This window comes from Ammodytes marinus (assembly GCF_949987685.1).
Source record: "Ammodytes marinus genome assembly, chromosome: 15".
Lineage (NCBI taxonomy): Eukaryota > Metazoa > Chordata > Actinopteri > Uranoscopiformes > Ammodytidae > Ammodytes > Ammodytes marinus.
The window spans coordinates 24,084,043-24,105,322 of record NC_137219.1 but is presented as its reverse complement, the minus strand read 5'-3'; the positions used below and the strand labels follow the sequence as shown (position 1 = coordinate 24,105,322).

General features: G+C 42.4%; 1 protein-coding gene across 1 annotated transcript; it reads left to right on the top strand.

Moving 5' to 3' along the window:
• The first annotated feature begins 1,089 nt into the window (after nucleotides 1–1,089).
• On the top strand, nucleotides 1,090–21,243 carry LOC307261916 (uncharacterized protein). Its single transcript, XM_080042598.1, has 5 exons — nucleotides 1,090–1,708; nucleotides 9,396–9,477; nucleotides 9,881–10,449; nucleotides 14,106–14,159; nucleotides 19,870–21,243. The coding sequence occupies exons 1-5, from the start codon at nucleotides 1,640–1,642 to the stop codon at nucleotides 19,993–19,995; spliced, it is 900 nt and encodes a 299-aa protein (XP_079898724.1). The 5' UTR covers nucleotides 1,090–1,639; the 3' UTR covers nucleotides 19,996–21,243.
• The last annotated feature ends 37 nt before the right edge of the window (nucleotides 21,244–21,280 follow it).

The window sequence follows — 21,280 nt, the reverse complement described above, 5'->3', positions numbered from 1 at the left end:
AGGCACTATTAAACCCAGCTACTGTATATGGATGCATTATATATATATCCCAAGCTCATAACCAAACCTGTGAAAGATGATAAGGCCATACATGTTTCCCTTTATTAAGAGTGTTTAATAATGAATCAAATCAAGCATACATAGCGCTACGACTATGTGTAAACCACATACGCTCCTTTTAATGCCCAACTGAAAGCTTCTTGACATGTGGTCAATTACAGTGATGGAAAGGAACTAAGTGCATTTGCTTAACAGCTAACAGGGTAATTATACAGTGATCCTTTAAGTGCCTTGTGCGACTTGATACTTTTACTACAATTAGTTCGATATTTAGCTATGTTGACTACACAACGTTTTCTTTTAAGGCAACAGCTACGGTTATGGGTCACTTTACAAACATGCAAAACATATAGTGAGCTTATAAACTGTGATGCATGGATTACACTTTACAACCAATTATAAAGGCACAATTCTACCTACACAGCAACACAAATAAATAGATTGAGGAAATAGATTAGAATAACATAAAGACATATAGTAAGCCACAAATAGAATACTTATGTTACACATCACTCATTTTGACTTGCCATTGAGTTATAAGAACAGGTGAAAATTCTAGTTAACACATTGACAATAGGTCTATTACCATAAAGTGTCCATGCAAAATGAAACATAGCCACCATTCATGAACTTACAGCAGTGCTTTCCTTCTTATGACAAGTTGGTATGTGTGTGTTGTGAAGAGTGGCAGACTGGCAGTTAATTGAATTTTAATGGGTTCAAATTAACTTTACTACAAGTAGTCTACGGATTTTACTAGATCTAACATAACACAATGAATCCAAAACATTAGAAAATGGACTTAAAGTGTAAGCGCCCGTCAATTATTGTCCTTCTCTATGACAAAGATGAAGTAAACACTAACAGACAAGATAGTGTGGCTTTAACTCCCAGTCCTCCTCCTCCTCAGGAGAAACACATGACATCACTGCGCAGCGTAGCCAATGGGAGGGCAGGACGCTGGAGCTGGAGGAGCACTCCGTGTATTCGTGTAGCCTGCGTGCAGTTGGCTGTGTGTATGTGTGTGAATGAGAGTGCGTGTGTGAGTGTCTGAGTGAGAACAAGTTGATAGTATATATTTTTTTAATTTGCCGAACCTTTTTGAATTAAGCCTCGGCTACGGTGGGTGAGTGAGCCATCTTTCCGAGCAAAAGAAAAGAAAAAGACACTGTCCGAGTGTGTGTGATTGTGTGTGTGTGTTTGAGAGAGAGAGAGATACTCTTTAATGAAGTCGAAAAATAGCAAGTTTGCTATACGTGCAGCCTTTGAAAACAAGCCACATCTACGCAGTTTAGCGAATTTCGATGTGTCACCCTTTTGACACTAGCTAACTCGAAGCTAGAGTGTGCAGCTGCTCTCTCTCTCTCTCTCTCTCTCTTTTTTCTTTCTTTTTGTTGGCACTCATAGTGAAAGTACCTTGTGCCTTTATTTTAAAGGTTTAAAGTCGCTCATGTTAGCTAATGAAGTTGCTGTGGACGTCGCGCGAGGCACAGTAATACAAACGTAACTGTAGTAGGGGATCAGCCATAGCCTACTACGCTATACTCAGAAAACTAACTGACAAACTGAAGAAAAAAAGATGCTAAAGACGCTGACGAAGAAGCTAAGAAGACATTCCCTCAATGAGATACATCCCTTCCAACTGAAGGTAAGTTGACTGAGTAACTTACTATTGCTGTATTAACGTGCATTACTTAAAAGCACAGGTGGTAGTTAACTTGTCAGTGCATTGGAATAGTGCACTAAAATAAACAGTACACAGTACAGCTCAGAGGAAATGTGCTTGTTTGTGCACAGCGTGGCTTTACTTTTGTCTTGTGACTTGTTCATTTGTAGGCCGGTTGACTACACACACACACACAGCGTTTAACACTATAGGTGCTCACATCACAGGCTTGAATGGGGTTATAATACTGTAGTAGATGGTGAGTTTATTAACACTACCTGCCTTTCTCTTTCTCTTTTCTCGCTCATCAAGCAACACACACACACACACACACACACACACACACACACACACACACACACACACACACACACACACACACACACACACACACACACACACACACCATGACATTGTTGCAAGCCTGTCTTGACCGACAGTGTGTTTTGAAGGGGGGCATATAGGGACATGTGTTGTTTGGAGGAGGTAGGCTATGCTCTTGCTTTCCAGGCTCCTCAGCCCATTCATTACCACGTTAGTAGGAATGCACTCTTTCCTCATGGCTCACAGGGCCCACGCCAGATGTTTACAAGATTTACAAAAAAAACTGCTTTTGCACAAACAGATCAGCAAACATGTGGCATGTCAACAGACTCTCTTGACATACTTTCTTTACACTATAGTTGTGAAGAAGAAGTCGAAGTTTCTTTCAAATTATAATTGTTGTGTTACTTAAAGGTGAAGTAAGCGGTTTATTTATGCTAATATAAGTGTAAATTCGCTCTTTATTCATACAGTGATCACTTACATAATGTGCGCGTTTCATAAAGCCGATCTCTCAGTCAGCTGCTTTGCATGTAATCGGTGAATACATTTACTGTAGTATCCCGACATTTTTATCCAATCAGAAGAGAGAACGCTATAAACCGACACTCGTCTCAGTCATATATAGTATATAAACTCCATGGTCTCACTGCCGGTGCACGCCAGAGCAACAGATGGGTGAATGTGTATCCGCCTACAATGGCGGAGCAGGTAAAAATCCTTCCCAATGTCTGTTTTGATGGTTTTTATCATGTTTTATCACACTTATGGATCTGAGATGATGCTAGATAACTTGCTGCTCGAAGACCGCTGTGCATTAATGTGGTGACGTAGGGACGAGCGAGGGGACTGCTAACTGCAGTAACTGACAGGAGGTTAGCTAAAAGAACCATTCCGCTTACAGCACCTTTAATCCTTTATAAGTTTACACATGATATCACCACCACCCAAAGAAAATTCAATATTGGACAGTATACTATCAGTATGGACCTATATATCCAAAACTCAGAGCTACGAATCAGATCGGAACTGAAAAAATAGTGGATGGATGGGTGCATCTCCACTCGTTGTCCAGAGTTCTGCTGTGAGTAAGATGGGACAATGTGCCTTGGCTGTGGAAGTAGTCCAGATTATTCACGTACGGAGGGAGAGGGAGAGAGAGAGAGAGGCAGAGAGAGAAAGAGGCTATGGTTTCCAGGTGGAAATAGCTGCGTGTGTGGTATGGCAAAGGGGGCATGGCAACGTAAGCTCATTGAAAGGCAGGTTATAATACAAAGCCTACAGGATAAACACAACAAACTTTTCAGTCAAAACATTTTTTTTTGAAAGCTAAACTATCTACGTCATAACCCTCCAATTTTTTTTCACAACAGAATCCATGTCGGCCGAAGTGCTCCTCACTTGTACACGGCCTGCTCCCTTTGCATAGTTTGCATAATGCCTCTTTTCTGTGTGAGCAGTGGGGGTGCATAGTGTCCTGCATGGTTCACTTAACCTGCTCCATCCACACAACAATATCCAGCATCAGCCAACTGTATAGTCACATGGCAGCCATTTTGTGCCAATGTGCCCCCAACTGTTCAGTGATACGGGGGGGAAAGTGTGCCACCTCTTTGGGAGGCTTTGTGATGCTCCGCTCTGTGGTAATAATGGTGAGGTTATTTCAGCCAATTGTTGTTGTCAATCAGATGGCCAAAGTGAAATTGTGATAGGCCTGTTGCTCACATCCGAGAACAAAACTTAACTTCAAGTTGCCACAGTGCCACTCCTAAAGCCGGGACGAAACCAGAGAATCAACTTTGAATGGAGGACACTTAAAGCATTCCAACTTTGGGCTTATTTTCATAGCTGAGAACACTGTTCCTATCTGTAACAATAACACTGTTAGCCTATTCAGCAAGTCAATAGCTGAGATCTGGTTAAACGGCAACATCACTAAAAAGATGTCAACTAAGTATGTTAACTTTGATGGATGTTGGATGACTATTACATTATTTAAATACGTCTTTTAAAGAAAATAAAAAATCCCTACCAATTCAATTTGGCTAACCAGTTTTTTCTTTGTTAAGGTTTGTTTGTCTTTACTGTTTGTGTCAAACTATTGCTTACTAAGGTGAGTGAGTGCACATCAATGATGGCCCAAACTATGGGTATTGGACACAAGATGCATATAAACTACTAGAGACACTGTTATACAGGAATGGCATTACATTGATGTGTGTAAACTTAAGGCCCCTAATATGAGTGTAGCACCAAAAATGCTGAATCCCTTCTTTTGTCGAGTCGGTCATGTATCCCTTTACTTTTTAAGATGAACTACCAGTGTTGTTATCTAGTTAAAAGGCTCAAATTATTCACATGTTTGGTTACTCTAAAGCTTGCTGCTGTTGTTGTTACAGCACTATGGTTGGGTTTGCATATAGCATTGTTAAGGGTCTGAATTTCTCCTGGGGGGAATGAAATAGCCTTATCTCTTTCACAAGTACTTTTGATAATATTGAGTTTGAAGTGTGCTGACTGGATGCAGGGCTGAAGGGTCATTGCAGGAGGGTTGAACAGAGGCTAAATGCATCGGTTATGGTATAATCCCAGGAACTTTATACTAATCAAGTTCTTACTCTCTCCACTATGGGACTCACTGAATGACCGGAGTGTGTGTGAGGCAAAGAGAATGAGACCATCTCCCACCACGTGTTGTTGTGCGTTTTTTTTTTTCACAGAGTGTGTGTCAGTGTCCATGTCAGCGTGGAAGGACAGAGCAAAGCTGATATGTGTGTGAACTGGCTGGTGTGTGTACACTGTGACATTGCCATTGATCCAGCTTAGCAAGCTGCTCAGCCAAGGCACTGACAAGGATTTCATTCAACTGTTCTTGACACACAAACACACAACTCTTTGTCCGTCCACTGCTCCCTATGAACAAAAGCACTTTTTTATTGCTGGCAGGCTCACTTTTCACTGTGCTTACGTGTGTCAGCTCACTGAATCATGTCAAGCCTTTTGGAATAACTGCAGAACACTTTACTTGTGAGGCTGTTTGGTTTTTAAAAAAATACCAAATTTGTAAATGAACCTTGCCAAACTAAACTAGCTGGCATGTCATTGTGTCTCCAGGTCACTCTCTTAAAGTTCTCCAGTGCAGGCATACAAGCGCAAATATATGTCAAAGATAGAACTCGTATCACATTAGTGTCATTAAAGACTTGTATAACGCAGTATTAGGGCCACGTCGAGGCGGGTGGGGGGGGGGGGGTATTAAAGAGAATAAGTCGTAGTTGGACGAGAAAAAACTAATAAGTTTAACCCAATTTTGAAATATACAAAGTCGTAAATTTACCAGAAAAAAAGTCGGAATATAACGAAACAACTCCACTTTTCCCCTGTAACATTATACATTCTTCTTGTAAGAGTTCAACTTTATTCTCGTAATATTACAACTTGTAGGATTTACAACTTTATTCTATATATTTTTCAATAGTTTCCCCCCTTGACATGGCATTCATACTTAATACTATAATATTTGGTTAATATATCAATTTAAATATTTAACACTTACTATATACTGTACTGTTCTCTGGTCAGATCTCAAACCACTAAAAGGAACTCTTCAGACCTGAAAAACATCTCAAACAATAATCAAAGTGCACAATACAAGAACTCAGTGTCAGTGTGGGCCAGTTTCTCCTGCGCAGGTGTCTTCAGGCCCATTCATCAAGTAAAACCACAAGGACCTGAAGATGATATTTAAATGAAGTCACACACGTTGTTTTTTTTAGTGATTACAGAGTTTCTTCTAGTACACCAATATGGAAACAGCATTAATATGTTTTTTATTTGTATTTTTTTTATAAAGATATGTTTTTGGCATTTTGGCTGGAATCGAACCCGGGTCCGCTGCTGGCCGAGGCCCATGGGGGGGGACGCCCTACCAACTGAGCTAAGGGCGCCCCCAACATTAATGTAACTTTTCACACTACAACACAGTGTGAATGCGATGCTTATGATGAGTAATAAGCGTGTTGGGATTCTTGGGAAGGGTGTGACGGTGGCTGGCCCTGATTGGGATGGGTTTAGTGTACTTTCTCTTTCTCATGTACTACTTCCTGATCTTTGTTTGCATTTTAGGGTAGAATTGCATGCAAAACGTCCACATAATAAGCTTGAATGATGGTGCCATAATGGATTTTGATGTTATTGGTTTTCTTTTGGGAAAGTCCTGCCATCCGATCTAACCATAGACTGATCAGTCAGTTAGTCAGTCTGGTATCTGTGGCCAAAGCTATAACCATATCAGATGTTGTTGACTGAAAAACACATGCAAAGTTTTCTTTCTCTCTCTCTCTCTCACTCACTCACACACACACACACACACACACACACACACACACACACACACACACACACACACACACACACACACACACACACACACACACACACACACACACACACACACACTCCTAGATGGGACATGCATGGTAGGATAGTCGTATGGTCTGTTGAGACAGACATGCTTTGCTTAAGTAGTAAGAGTGTACTAGCTAAAGTGGTGCTTAGTGTTACAGTGATCGCAAGTAAGGAAGTCATCGAGAGAAAAAAAGATAGATAAAGTTACTAGAATAAAGTCATAATTTTCCGTGGTAAAGTCGTATTTTTATGAGGAATGAAAGCATGATTTAGGAAAAAATGACCAATAGCTTACAAAACAATGGCAGGAGCAGTGTTATAATGGCAGAATCCTAGTCAGCCACTGTTTGTCTCAGGTGTCAATATATCACAGTCAATATAACAACTTTATTCTTGTAATAATGCCACTTTTTTCCCCTCATAAAATTAGGTCTTCATTCTAGAAATATAAAAAAAATATATATCGTAAAATTGCGCTATGAATTATTTTGAAGTAATTTTCCTTTTATTCTTTTCTCAACATTGCCATAATACTGATACACTGTTGTATCCTGTGCACTGAAACACACAAACGTTGTGTGTGTCATGGTACACAACACAATTTGTGTAAGTCAATGCAAAATGTGACAGGCCCTTGAACACACGAACAAAGCTTTTCGTCCATTGTTTGCGATCAGTCCATGTCCATGTCCAACATGTATGTTACATCTCTGTTCTGATTGACCAACAACAGCCTGTGAGGCGTCCCCTAAGGGCAAGCAAAGGCCACATCCTTACATGTGTCACTTTATATCTGCCTCTGGTTTGACACAGACAAAGCTTCCTCTATGGAGACATTTCCTCAGACTCCGGTCAACACAGGCTCACAAATCATTCTGTAAATGTGTTAGCTTTAAGAGGTTAACATTTCAGGGGAGAAATGATTACACCAATGTCACAGTGTATTTTCCGTTGTGTAAAGTTTATGAAGCAAGGGCCATGGCTTCATCCTGAGTATATATCCTGCAGCAGTAACTTTAAATAGGATTTCAGCTGTTGAATGGACGTTGACCAACCATAATTCACTGGAGTGTATGTACAGTGGAGCTGCTCTCAACTCCTGATCCACACACTTTGCCAAAATACATTTCCTTCCCACAGTTATTCCTCGGTGTCATTTCTCCTCTAATGTTCATGATAGCACACTGTTTAACTTGAGACTCCTCGAGAGAGACAGTTGGTTTTTTTTCTATGGGCCTGTTCATTGAGAACCCGCCCCACAGCTTGTATACAATTGAAAAGCAGGAAGAAGACTGCACTTGGCTCTAGCTTATCCAAATATCTTAAGGGTAAGATCCCACAGTCAATATACATACAAAAGTGTCTGGGGAATATGGAGGACTACTCCAATGTGTTTTCTTAAAGTTACACATTGTAAAACCAACACACCCTGCTGAATATCTACTTTAAACTGCATCTGATCCTGTCAACATATATGCATTCATTGCTGTTTGAGGAAACATCATTCTGAGCTGCATTGGCATCTCTAACGATAGGATACGTTCTTTAAAAAAAGATTTTGATCAATGTCACCGTGACAGATGGCATTTAAATTGTAAGTGAACTACAGCTATGGCATGTAGCAGCCTTTGTATTTTTTTGTGGGCAGTCTTTGAAATTATACATTGGAATTCACGCTTAACATAAATTGAATACTGTCTGCAGAGGCCCCGGCTCCTTTCTCCCTTCTACCTCCTTTTTTGAAGAGCTTCAGAAAGAAGAAGAGGAGTGTGTGTGTGTGTGTGTGTGTGTGTGTGTGTGTGTGTGTGTGTGTGTGTGTGTGTGTGTGTGTGTGTGTGTGTGTGTGTGTGTGTGTGTGTGTGTGTGTGTGTGTGTGTGTGTGTGTGTGTGATGTGTGTTGGTGAGTGGAAGGCATTGTGTGTTTGGCTGGATGTACATGTGTATACACCACACGAGCACTCGCGCAGATGGCAGCTGCTCAGCGAGCGCCTGGCTCACAGTTGTAATTACTGAGTGTGAGGCGCGTTACTTAACTCTATGTGTCGCAGTCTGCAGGGAAGTTGTATTGTTGCTACTGGGGGGTACAGACCAGGAATTGATTTTGAAAGAGACAGACAGAGAGAGAGGGGTGGTGGGAAAAAGAAAAGAAAGTGTCCTGAACTCAACTAAACCCCTTTGTGACTTTAAGTATCTGTATTTGTATGGGGTGGCCACAGAAAAATAGAAGAAAATACTAATAATCAGACAAGGATTGCAGGCTGCCATTTTCTATTATATTGTGAACAGCACAGTCATACAGAGCTCCAAGTTAGTACTTTATCTCAAGTTAACTCACACTGTTTTGGCTTAAATTACTGTCATTTAAGAATGATTTTGCTTTTGAATCTTTTGAATTTAGCTTGTAATTGATACTGAACATCTGATACAGTACATGCAACAAGAAATGATGACATTTTTTTGGAATTTTCTTAACCAACTTTTACCAATGTAATGTGACATTGTCAGGTGGTACAATCTGTCACATACAGGTGAAACTCGAAAAATTTGAAATTTGTGCAAAAGTTCATTTATTTCAGTAATTCAACTTAAAAGGTGAAACTAAAATATTATATAGACTCATTACATGCAAAGTGAGATATTTCAAGCCTTTATTTGTTATAATTGTATTTATTATGGCTTACAGCTTTTGAAAACCCCACATTCAAAATCTCTGAAAATGTTAATATTACATAAAAATCAATAAAAAAGGGATTTTAAATACAGAAATGTCGGCCCTATATAAAGTATAATCATCCGTATGTACTCAGTGCTTGGTTTGGGCCCTTTTTGCATGAATTCTTTCCTCAATTCCAATTCATTTTCCATGATATTCTAATAATATGAGTATCACCTGTATATTCACCTACAGTGTGTAAACTCAAATCACCTTTTTGTCCAGATTTCTTACCATGGCAGTGGAGAGGGAGTGGAGAGTGACGACTCAGAGGGGGAGAACCAGGAGCTGGCACAGATCGACAGAGGTAAGGTCCCTGAAAACACACACACAACTGATTTTAATTATCTCCCCCAATCACATACTGTTATTACATTCTTTAGTTTAACCCCTCCTGTTGTGGTCCTTTTGTGTCTCCGGTCAAAAATGGCATTTGTCTTGATCAAGTGTCATGATCAAATATACGATCAAGAGCCTCAAGATCGATCATATACCGTAGCTGGATAGATGGATGGATGGATGGATGGATGGATGGATGGATGGATGGATGGATGGATGGATGGATGGATGGATGGATAAATAGAAAGATAGATCATTACAGGAGGGTTACGTCAACAGTTAATGTTCTGGTGGATAAAAAAGCGCCTCACCTCTTTTGCAACTACTTCTCCTCCTCCTTCTCCTTTGACTTGATTCCCTTGTTTCTCCAGAGAGAAGGAGAAACTGTGCCCTCACCCCATTGGCCACCAGCCAGCAGCCCAACCACCAGGGCCCCCTGTCCCCGGCCCGGTTACGCCGGCTGCGGCTCCTGCTAGACGCTAACCTGGAGCGCCACTCCTCAGAGGAGGAGCTGGAGAGGATCAGCAGCTGCAGCGCCGCCATCCACAACAGGAAGTGGGTGTCGGCTCTGCCTCAGCGCCACGCCGACCACCACAGCAGCGCCTCCAGTGACGAGGAGGTGAGGGACCTGTGTGGCTGTGTGTCTCCCGCTGCCCCCACCCCTACTACCACCACCACCACCACCACCACCAGCAGGCCTCTGGTAGAGCAGGGGGCTTGCCTGGCTGCCTCCCCCAGCCCGGTGCTCTTCAGCTCCAGCCCGCCGCGGAGCCTCAAGCCTCAGCCCCCCATGCGCTTCCAGCTACAGGTGGTGCAGCAGCCAGTGGCGAGGCCCATCATACTGAGCCACTTTGACCAATCAGCACCTTACAGGAAGTACAGGCACAGCTACAGCGGGGAGCAAGGCAGGCCCAGTCTGGACCTGGAGAAGATGCAACAGGTTAGTTACTAGGCCAAGCTCCAGTGTGTATCGGAGGAGGTTTAGCTAGGGACACATCTTAATTATGAATAACTAAGGGACTAAATAAAGTTAGATGGCTCAATATGTATTTCTGTCTGTTACACATTATGACACATCAACTGACAGTGTGGTACGGTGAGCAATATTCATCCCCTGCGCCCACATACTTGAAAACACTCACAGGAGGCCTTTTCATGTCTAAAACACCATTTCACCAAAATAGCTGGAGAATGTTCCCTCGCAAATATCAATACACTCGTTAAATATGAATTGATGTATACAACTTCCCACTACAGCAACCTATGCATTGCATTTAAAAATATTAAGCACCAACCAGCTGTTGAGCCTTACACTGTTCCCTGCGGTCTAACCGGCCACCCTACACACACACACACACACACACACACACACACACACACAAAAACGTGCACGCTCGCACAGGCAAACAAAGTCTTCCACTTTGCATAGCAGGACGCTGGCCATGGCGGTGGTCTGGCTGGAGACAGATGAAGGAGAGGGAGGCAGATGTCCGCCCTCCTTTCTCACAAAGGCTGGCAAAGCCCACGGAGGGGTGGAGGCAGAAGGACAGGATTAAATAAACAACGACAAGCACTAATGAGTCATGGAGAAGCTGCTCCACTAATCAGTCAAATCCAATAGACTTGTTGGCCTACTCCGAGGATGGGAAAGAGTGTGTGTGTGTGTGTGTGTGTGTGTGTGTGTGTGTGTGTGTGTGTGTGTGTGTGTGTGTGTGTGTGTGTGTGTGTGTGTGTGTGTGTGTGTGTGTGTGTGTGTTTGTGCGTGCATGTGTGTGTTTTTCAGAGAGAGAAACTGCAGGTTTCAGTGGTCCATATGTCCATGGGGTTTTTAGAGGGAAAGAACAGATGATGAGAGACAGCGGGCAGCGATGAGAGGGGTGACCAGAGAAAAAAAAGAAGAGTGTGTGTGTGTGTGTGTATTTGGGGGGGACGGGTTGGGGTACGCGTCTATCATTTTGCTTGAGTCTTTTTGTGTCTCCATGTGTACATCCTCCTGTCTGTGAGTTTGTTGCTGTATCAGTGTGTGTGTGTGTGTGTGTGTGTGTCTGTGCCACAGTGCAAGTGTGTCTGCGTGTGTGAGAGTGTGCTGCACACTCAGTCAAGTGGAATGGGAGGTGCTGCCGGGAGTACAATAGGGGGCCTACAGAGGTAGCTAGCAGACACAGCACCAGCCTCTCATTAACCCTTTAGCTGGATAACCTCCATGTACAAACTCCACGCCATCACCATAGCTTTATGTCATACGTGTGTGGTGTTCTGGAGTTTCAACCATAGAAAGAAAGAAAGACATTTTTTTTTTAAAGGATGTCAAAACCAATGGAGTTCAGTGTTATATGTGTGGAATGTAGGGAATCAGAACTCCTTGCAATGGTCCCGAAGAAAAACATTTTTTTTCAGGAGTATTTGTAATAAGTGGTAGCCGTTACACAACGTCTCCATGTGCAAACTAACAAGGAGATAAATACTTTTCAGATGAAACTATTCCCTATTTCTTGGGAAACCATGTCAAAGTCCAATTGTCTTTCCCCCCCCCCCCCCCCCCAAACTCCTCCTTTGGACACGACTGCTATCAAAGGCATTGATTGGCAAGCCAGGCTACCGTGCCCCCATGTGTGACCAGCATTAGCCTGAGCCCCAGTTATATATTTATTTATCTCATGATGTCCTTAAACGCAGCGTTTAAAAAGGTCAGTGGCTTGTGTTCCTTTAGTCTCTCACTGATGCTTGCTCACTCATGTCCAAATGCTCACATGTGGCTGGCCCATTGTTATCCTGACTGGCAGATGCTGGCCGCTCAAAGGACCGTAGCAGTATTTCAACATAATATAGACAATGTGCTAGTTTTCCTTAATATTCAAAGCATAACAGTTATCATTTTATTATCTTATGACCTGGTACACTACAATTGGTTTACTTTTACATTCAACTGGCTGAGGTAAGATTACAGTTGTGTCAGCTGGTGTTGTTGACTATTTAGTGATAAACTTCATTGACGTAAACAGAGGCGATATTATAGCTTTTCGCTAATGATTAGCACGGATAAGGTAAAACAAAGCAACTTTATTTGAATAGCAGATAGGTTTCATTCAGGACAAGGCAATAAAGGTGCAGTCAGCCATTCTGGAGAACGCTTGTTGTCAAATTCACTTTTTTGTCAAAAACTGAGCACACACACACACACAGTACAGACAGGGAGCGGATCATGAGGAAAAGAGATGTTGACAATAAAAGTTCACCAGAAACGCTTACTCCATTTTTTAAAATTCCCTACATAGTTCATTGAACCTACTACACAGACCATGATTCATGTCCACTGTCCAGCCCTCACAAAATCAGACTAAATCTTTCCAAACAATCCCACATTCTAAAACAATCATACAGATACTCACCAATGACAACAACACCCAGCCAAAAACAGTTGGCTAGCTGGCAAGTCACGACCTGTTGGATGCTTGTGTGTGTGTGTGTGTGTGTGTGTGTGTGTGTGTGTGTGTGTGTGTGTGTGTGTGTGTGCGTGTGTGTGTGTGTGTGTGTGTGTGTTTTAAGAGAAGGCTGGTGGTGGGTAGAATGGTTCTTCCTGCGGTCAGAGTGGTGGATGTGTGGGATGAAAAGAGAGGATCATTTAGATGTAATGTAGGCTCATTGAGGGTTTGTAGCAAATCCAAGTGTATGCTCCTTTTAAAAGTGATTGATTGATTTTCCATGACGTCATCACATACAGTATTAACATCATATCTCTGTTAACATTTTTAAAAAAGTCCTTTATTAGAGACAAAGTACATATTTCCAATTTTTTATTCTTGTTCAAGCAGCCCGCAGCCAACTTATAGTGTAGGATTCCATGATATAAAACAGATAAGTGGTGGCTTGAGGTGAGCATGAGGGCAAGTGCACACCCCAGCTCTCTCTCTCTCTCTCTCTCTCTCTCTCCCACATCACAACAGCAGGAGTCTTATGTTTCCATTATTTTCCTGTGCTCCCTTCCCCCTTTTAGAAGCAGCTACCTCCCCGACTTCCACACAATTCCATGATTGTGTGGTCCACTCCACCCCCACGGTTTTTTTTGGGGGGGAGGGGGTTAGAATGGTGGAGCTGCGTGGACATGGAGGGGAGTGGGAGACAGGATATTGCACAAGCTTCATTGACCGACTGTTTAGTTTTAGTGAGACAGCTGGATTGGCCTCACTTCCTCGATCGTCCTCGAATCGGTTTTAATTGGCTGCCCATGCGTGGCTCTTGGCACGTCAGGTCTTGGCCGTTTGTAATGTAAAGAACACATTTTAAGTGCTTTATTAGAATCAACATGCACATTAACCTAGCATGGTTTTATCCAGACAGTACTACTTATTTTGGTTCACTGTACAAAAAGTTAAAGGTCACTTATACAAAATTCACTTCTTTTTCATGTATTTCCAACATTAATATGGGTCCCTGGTGTGTCTAGTATAAGAATAAACAACAGTCTCCCTAAAGAGGAAGATTAAGCAATGGCACTGTGGGAAATATAACGTTTTTTTTTTGACACAACACCATGAAACAGTTTCAAAAGAAACACACATTCCATTTTGAATGAAACGTTACTTTTGTTCTCCACAGAAAATGCTGCTGAAGAAGAACTGTGGAGGGAAAACGCGGACCATTAAGATTCGGGTGAGTTCCTTTTTTTTATTCAACTTCCCACAGTAAATAAACCAAATCTGCTCAAATCCTGTAGTTTTTGTTGTCGTAATGAAGGCAAAACATTGACGGTATCCTAAAAAAACCCCTGTTGTTTATGGCAGTCATACAGACGGGTTGTTTATACAAGTGGTTTAAATTTGAATATACTGTATATATACACACACAGCCTTTCCTTTTTTGTGCCGAGCCATAATAGCCAGTTCAGATGAGGGTGTCCATTACAGAAGTGATAAGGTTGCAAAGGGGTTGCTGGGCTCCCGTGAACAGCTCGGGCCTGTCTCGTCGCCAAGCACCTTGATGTCCATCCAACTGCATGCTGGGACAGCATCTGGCCACAGCGTTTGTTCACAAGCTTCTGCTAGCAACAAAGACAAGCCCCCAGACGTCTGAACGTTTGATAGATCCGTCAGATTCACCCAAAAAATGCATTTTCAGCAAGTTTCTAAGAACAATTTGTATCATAAATCAGACAACATAGAACAGATAATGGCCGTTAAAGATGGTTGTATAAGACAACATATACAGACGCAAACAGACAAGGTTTAGTCAAATAAACAACTAAATGTAAATTTTTAACTTTTTATCTATACTAGTATGAAAGAAGACATGTTAATGAAACAAAATAGACGAAGCCAGTCTTGTCTTAACAACCTTTAATTGCCGTCCACTTAATGCTCTCATAAATGCACATTCACCTGATTAGCTAAAGGTATTTTCTCAAGATTGTGCCCCAACTGATCTTCCTGTGAGGTGGCTTTTCCAAACCCAACCGCCAACCCTCTCAGCCCTGTGACTGTGCATGGGTTGATTGGAGTTTGTATTGGGTAAGGGAGGCAGTGTGGTAGAGTGGACTGGAACCAGCCTGGGCATCTTGGCACAGAGCGGGCCGCTCCAGACGGACGCACAGTGTGGTGAGAGGAGTGACGTTATTATCACATTGAGTGGGCTAGTGTCGATGGAAGCTTATCACCACACACTTGTTTATGCACACACAGACACACACACACAGACACACAGACACACACACACATGCACGCACACACAGACAGACAGACAGACAGACAGACAGACACACAGACTACAACAGCACCTAGTTTACCCCAGTCCTCTCCAGATAGGTGTGTCATCCTCCGTACAAACATGATAAGGGATCATCTTTGAGAGAGTGTTTAAGGCAGAACAAGTGAGTGGCGTTAAGAGATGGGAGCTGAGGAGGAGGAGGTGGAGTGTTGTGCAGTTCCCCTTGTGGTGTATTTCCAAACGATGAAGTCATTTCTTTCCATTTATAGCCTGGGCCCCGGCTGCTATCTGTTTAGCTCCAGTGATGCACGGATATATGACTCATTATCCTGTGTTTTCTCTGTGCTGGCGTGGTTTGCGCGTTGTTGTTGTCCTGCGTCAGTGACGTCCGTGGTGCATTGGGTAATGTTCCCGCTGGTTAGATTGTTGTTTTGAAGTGACTACATACATACAGTACGTAGTGAGTCTTTTGGATTGATGAGACATTCTGTGGAGGCTTGTGTTGATTCTTTTGTCCCATCTCTCTCTCTCTCTCTCTCTCTCTCTCTCTCTCTCTCTCTCTCTCTCTCTCTATCTCTATCTCTATCTCTCTCTTTCTGTTTTACATCTTTCCTCTGCTGCTATCCCTCTCCTCTTCTATCTGTCAACCCCTTTCCCGTTCTCTGGCCCCCATCCAGAGGAGACACTGGATCTGGATGGGGCCCACGGCTTTGAGACTGGATTCAAGCATTCGAGCATGGAAGTTGTTAGAAGGAGTTGAGGTGGTGGATAGTGCTGGTGGTTGTGTGTGTGTGTGTGTGTGTGTGTGTGTGTGTGTGTGTGTGTGTGTGTGTGTGTGTGTGTGTGTGTGTGTGTGTGTGTGTGTGTGTGTGTGTGTGTGTGTGTGTGTGTGTGTTTTAATGGGGGAGAGATGGGGGGGTTCTAGTAGCTAGTAATGTGGAAGCAGTAGGAAAACACAGCTTTGGCCTGTGCTTGTTGCTGCTGAGGCCTCCCTCCCCTCAAGGGGTTGGAGGTGAATAGGGATGGGGGTGATGAGAGCTTCCCTTCCCATAAGCAGTGAGCAGTGCAGGAGCAATGGCGTCCGGTTTCAGCCTCCGTACAGACGAGCTGAGAGAGAGATGAAGATTGATTGAGGTGAGGGAAATGGTACAGATAATGGAGAGTGGAAGGGGAAGAAAAAGTAGAATTGCCCCTTTGATTATTGATTGAGATTAACTACACGGCTTGGATGTGATGTGATGTTGAGGTATTTTTGGTCTTCATCAGGGAAAACAGATGTTTAAGGGATAGGTTGACGTTTTGGGAAATACACTTACACTTGTGTCTTGCAGAGTCAGACGAGAAGCTCAATGCAACTCTTCTGTCTATCTGTCTGGCAGCAGCTCTCAGTTAGCTTAGCCAAAGAGTTTTAAACTTTGATCTTAGAATAAACTAAAGAAATAAAGCATATTGATTAATGACATTTAGGAGGCGTTAAATTAGGTCCAGCAATTCTGAAGAACGCTTGTTGTCAGAATCCTTTTTTGTCAAAATAAGTGAGGATCTCCTCACGATCCGCTTACTGTCTTGTACTGTGTGCGGAAACAGCCTAGGCTCTGTAAACGGGTATGTTAACAAAGGGTAATAAATAATCAACTCATATAGTCACTCTTAGTTCCCCCTGACCCCCCCTGAGCCCCTGGTCTTGCCCCAGGAGGCCCATGCAGTAATCCATCCATGTAAGAAATATTCCCCCTGAACATTTTGGTAACAGTGTGTAAACTTTTCACATGTGCAGGTTGGGGCCTTAATGAATGACCAACAGAACACATTTAAAGGTCACATATTATGCTAAATTCACTTTTTAAATGTGTTCTAACATATCCATGGGTCCACGGTGTGCCTAGAGACTGCCAAAATATTTTAAAAAATAACAATCTCTCCTGTTCTCACTCTCCCCCTTTCTGAAACCCCCACCCCTCCCCCCCAATATACTCCAGTCAGAATGTTCCCCTTTTCTGACCTCACAAACTGGAAAGCCAGAAGCTTCCACTGTGCAGCCCACACCCCTATTTCTTATTGGTCCACGGCCCTGACAGGCGAGGCGTATCTGGCTTCGCTTCCGGACAGGGGGCGGGGGCAGCTCAAAGATTGTATATTTACGAGAGGAGCTGCAGCTCTTTTTTAAAAATAGGCCATTGTGAGATTAGCTGAACATCAGCATAGTACAATAAATTATCTGAAAGTTTTTTTCAGCAAACAATTAAAGAAAAACGTATTAGGGACCACTAAGACCATATAATATGGTGTATAATAGTACCGAAAAGTGTATAATATGGGAGCTTTAACAACACTACATCTCTAGAAGGAGTCATTGTTGTAACTCCCATCCAGCCCCAGCACACCAAGTGAGACATATTACTGGATTACTTCTAACTCAGCTCTCCAACTTTATGCTTTTTCAGAATCAGACATTCTTTTACTGACCCCCCGGGGGGGAATTGGCTACTTTTGATGTGTTCACAAATAGAGAGCTTTGTGCATTAGGGACTTGTTCTTTGTCTGACCCTTCTGGGCCCTAAATGTCCGTCATAGTGCAGATGTGGACACAGTACGACTCTGTGGAGGATAGATAGCCTTCCTGATGAACCACTCTTCCCCTACAGTTGGACTGACTCTAGGCTCTAACCATATGGAGAACGCCTTAACACAACTCACATCTGTCCACTTCAATGTGTTTTCACTCTTGGGGCTACATATGGTTTTTCCAGCTCTCACTTTTTGCCTGTTTTAATAAACATTGATGGATAAAACAAGAGCTGTTTTTAAAGGTGCACTATGTAACTTTGGGTGTGTCAGAGAAGTGAACATTTTCTAAGGTATTTTCTCATAACCGAAGAAACAAACTTTCATCACAGGAAAATTGGATCCCTGGGACACTGTTTGAAGTTAGAAAGCTTCCTGAAAAGTTACTGTTTCACTGTTGTGTTTACAGCAGCAGGGCCCACAGTTTAGTTTACAAACATATTCTAGTCTTACGTTTGGTTCCTGGTGCCTCAAAAATGATTTTGGCTTGATTTATAATGATAGAATATTCAATACTAAGAAGTTCATGTAGAGTAAATATGTTTTTGTAAAACTAACTGCAGGCTCTGCAAATGTAAACAAATCCCCCTCCCATGAAACTGCATAGTGCACCTTTAACCGTGGTGGATAAAACAGCTCGGGGGCTTTTGGGAATTGTTGCCAGAGCTACTGCGACTCAGTTGTCAGTACTGAATCCCTGAAGATGTTAGCTGAAGTCATAGCAACACCTTTAGCTTCACATTGTTAATGGGGCCTTATTTCATAGGCACTGATGCTAATGGTCGACAATGAGAATATACAGCTATCCACATAAGCACACATTCAGGTTTAGTTGTCCATGGGATAAGCTCCTTAATCACACGTGAATGTGTCCCAGGGTCCTAATCTTTCTCAGTCCACCTTTGCACAAACGTTCTGCTCTCCCCCCTCAGCAGGGCTCTGGAGAAAGTGCTGCTTCACTGCCAAATCCAACAGTCATTTCCTGTGGTTTCCTGTAGGGAGAGAAAATGACCAGGGCTAATTTTAGACTGGGGGCTTGTTAAGAGCTACAAGAAGCCAGGTTCTGTTTGGGAGGGGGGGCCATGGAAAAGCATTCATGTCTGTGAGCCTGCAGTGTGAATGAAAACAAGAATCCGTGTGAAAATGTTCCAGGTGCAGTCAATTTTCCCACCACTGCTAGTGTGGCTTTCAGTCTCTTCCCTCAATCCTATGACACGTTGTAGCAGCAGATAATGTAATAACTTGCCTATAACGTAATACAATTTCTGAACAAAAAACATCATAACCCTTTGGCCATAATTGAATAAGTTAGGCCATTGTTAGCTGGTTGTTAAAAATGGAATAACTGGAGCCGATAATGTAATAATATACTTGTATCACTTTATTTAAAGGTCCTATTAATCTAAATGCACCTTTAACGTTATTCAACAACAATCAGTGTTTCTGGTGTGTGTCTAGAGACTCCCAAAGTATGAGAAAAAACAACTTTTTCACCACTTTTCTGAAAACCTCTGTTCAAGAACCCCAGTCAGATTGATCTTCCCTTATTACGTCATAAGGGCAGAAGCCACGCCCCCCTCATAACCAACCTAACTTAGTATTACCTCCACCTGTGATAAGCAGACTCCCAGATCCCCCTGTCCCACTGTTTCAAGTAGAAAGCCAAATTACAATTTTTTATCTGGAAATGAGCATATTATGGGACCTTTAAGTTTGATTTATTGGCTGTAAAGTATCATAAAATCCATGTCACTTACTCTTACTATTGCAACCAGCCAATATTGGAATAACTAATTACATTATTGGCAAAAAGTTGCTATCAGAAGTTGTATAATGTTATTGGCAAGTTACCACATTATCGGCTTTTATTACATTCTAAAATGAAATGTTATTACGTCTGTCATTGCATTATTGGCTGCTACACCCAACCCGACCTGACAAACTGTAAGTGACCAATAACACCATAACTCTGGGTCAGCGGGTAATCCTCGCCATTTCCATCCAATAAAGCTCAAAAGCTGGATTAACCCAAACACCCTGGTTGACCACTCATCTCTCTCTCTCTCTCTCTCTCTCTCTCTCTCTCTCTCCTCAGACCCTGACAGGAAGTCGTCCTCCGTCCAGGTACACCTACGATCCCTCCATCTTCGCCTTCCGCTCGCTGAGCACGGTGCCGCCCTGCAGCCCCCTCACCCCGTCAGAAGACCCCCCCTGCTCATAAAGAACACACTCAAACCAGCACTAGATAATCCTCTCTCAACCCCTTGCTCTCTCCATTCCCAGACGGCTGCGTTTTTAGTGGCTTCTGCATTAAAAAACCAATGAGTGACTGTTGCGGGAAAAACTGACCGGGCTAGAAAAAAAAAGACATTTGTTTGGTCAAAAATATTGCACACTCAGGTAACCCCCCCCCCCCCCCCTCCCTCCCTACTCTGTAACGCCGTCACTTTGGATCATTGTTCTCCACGTGAAAATCAACAAGAACATTTGGAGAATGGATAGTACTTACACGTATAAGGATAGTTCAGGTTTTTTTGCTTTATGTATAGCTGTCTCTGAAAACGTCCTGCGCTTTGGGAGGAAGAATGATCAAAGAAAAATAACATGGCCTGTGGACCAGAGGTGGTACTAAAAAAAAGGACAATGGACAGCCATTTTGGAAAAACTTGGATTTAGTTCCGTTGTTGGATAAATAGTGGGAGGGAAATAATGCATGTCAGACAATCAATCGGTTCCAAGGTGTCTTCCTTTTTTTCGATGTGACATCTTGTAAGGTTCTTGGTAACTTAATATTCTACATGTGGCGAGGTGAGTCATCGGATAGCTTGTTATTGCTGCGATGCACATACAGTAGAAAACGGGCTTCTCCTGTCTGTAAAAACCACTTCTTTGGACGTGTCATGGAATATGCATGTCACGACCAGCTATAACATGTGTGACATGTAATGTAGTTGAATAGTTGACATTTTGACCTTGTACGTTTTCCTAAAATGACTTTGTCACTTTTAGCCCTGGTCAAAGTTAAGTACTTGTATCCTCTTTCTGTGCATGAATTCCGCTGTTTTGCAGAAAGAGAGGTATGTGGAAATGTAATAATAAGGAAGTATGACAATAGTTTTGCTGCACATTTTGTCAAGTATAATTGGTGCTATGGTATGCATAGCCTACTTGTAGTGTGGCGTTTTTTATTTTATTTTTCTCCAATATTGTACCTCGTGTACTTTTCTAGGTAGAAGAGGGACCACTGGTGTTTAATCTAAAGACGTCCCAGTGTTATTTTCTAAAGATCTCTTAATGCCTTGAAATCACATTCCCGTTGTATTGAATGACACTCGAGGTAGTTCTGAGAATAAAGCCCGTCAATCAATCAAACGCAATGTCACCACTGTAACTAAGATTTAGCTGAAGTGAATGTAACATTGTGACATGTTTTTTCGTCCATTGTTGCACAATATGAATGAATAAATGCCCTGTGGCCTCTTGTTTAGGAGCTGCCTTTTATTTGT

Coding starts and splice junctions, on each gene's coding strand:
- LOC307261916 (XM_080042598.1), top strand. CDS start 1,640: ATGCTAAAGACGCTGACGAAGAAGCTAAGAAGACATTCCCTCAATGAG. Junction 9,478..9,880: donor GCTGGCACAGATCGACAGAG/GTAAGGTCCCTG, acceptor TTGTTTCTCCAG/AGAGAAGGAGAAACTGTGCC. Junction 14,160..19,869: donor CGCGGACCATTAAGATTCGG/GTGAGTTCCTTT, acceptor CTCTCTCCTCAG/ACCCTGACAGGAAGTCGTCC.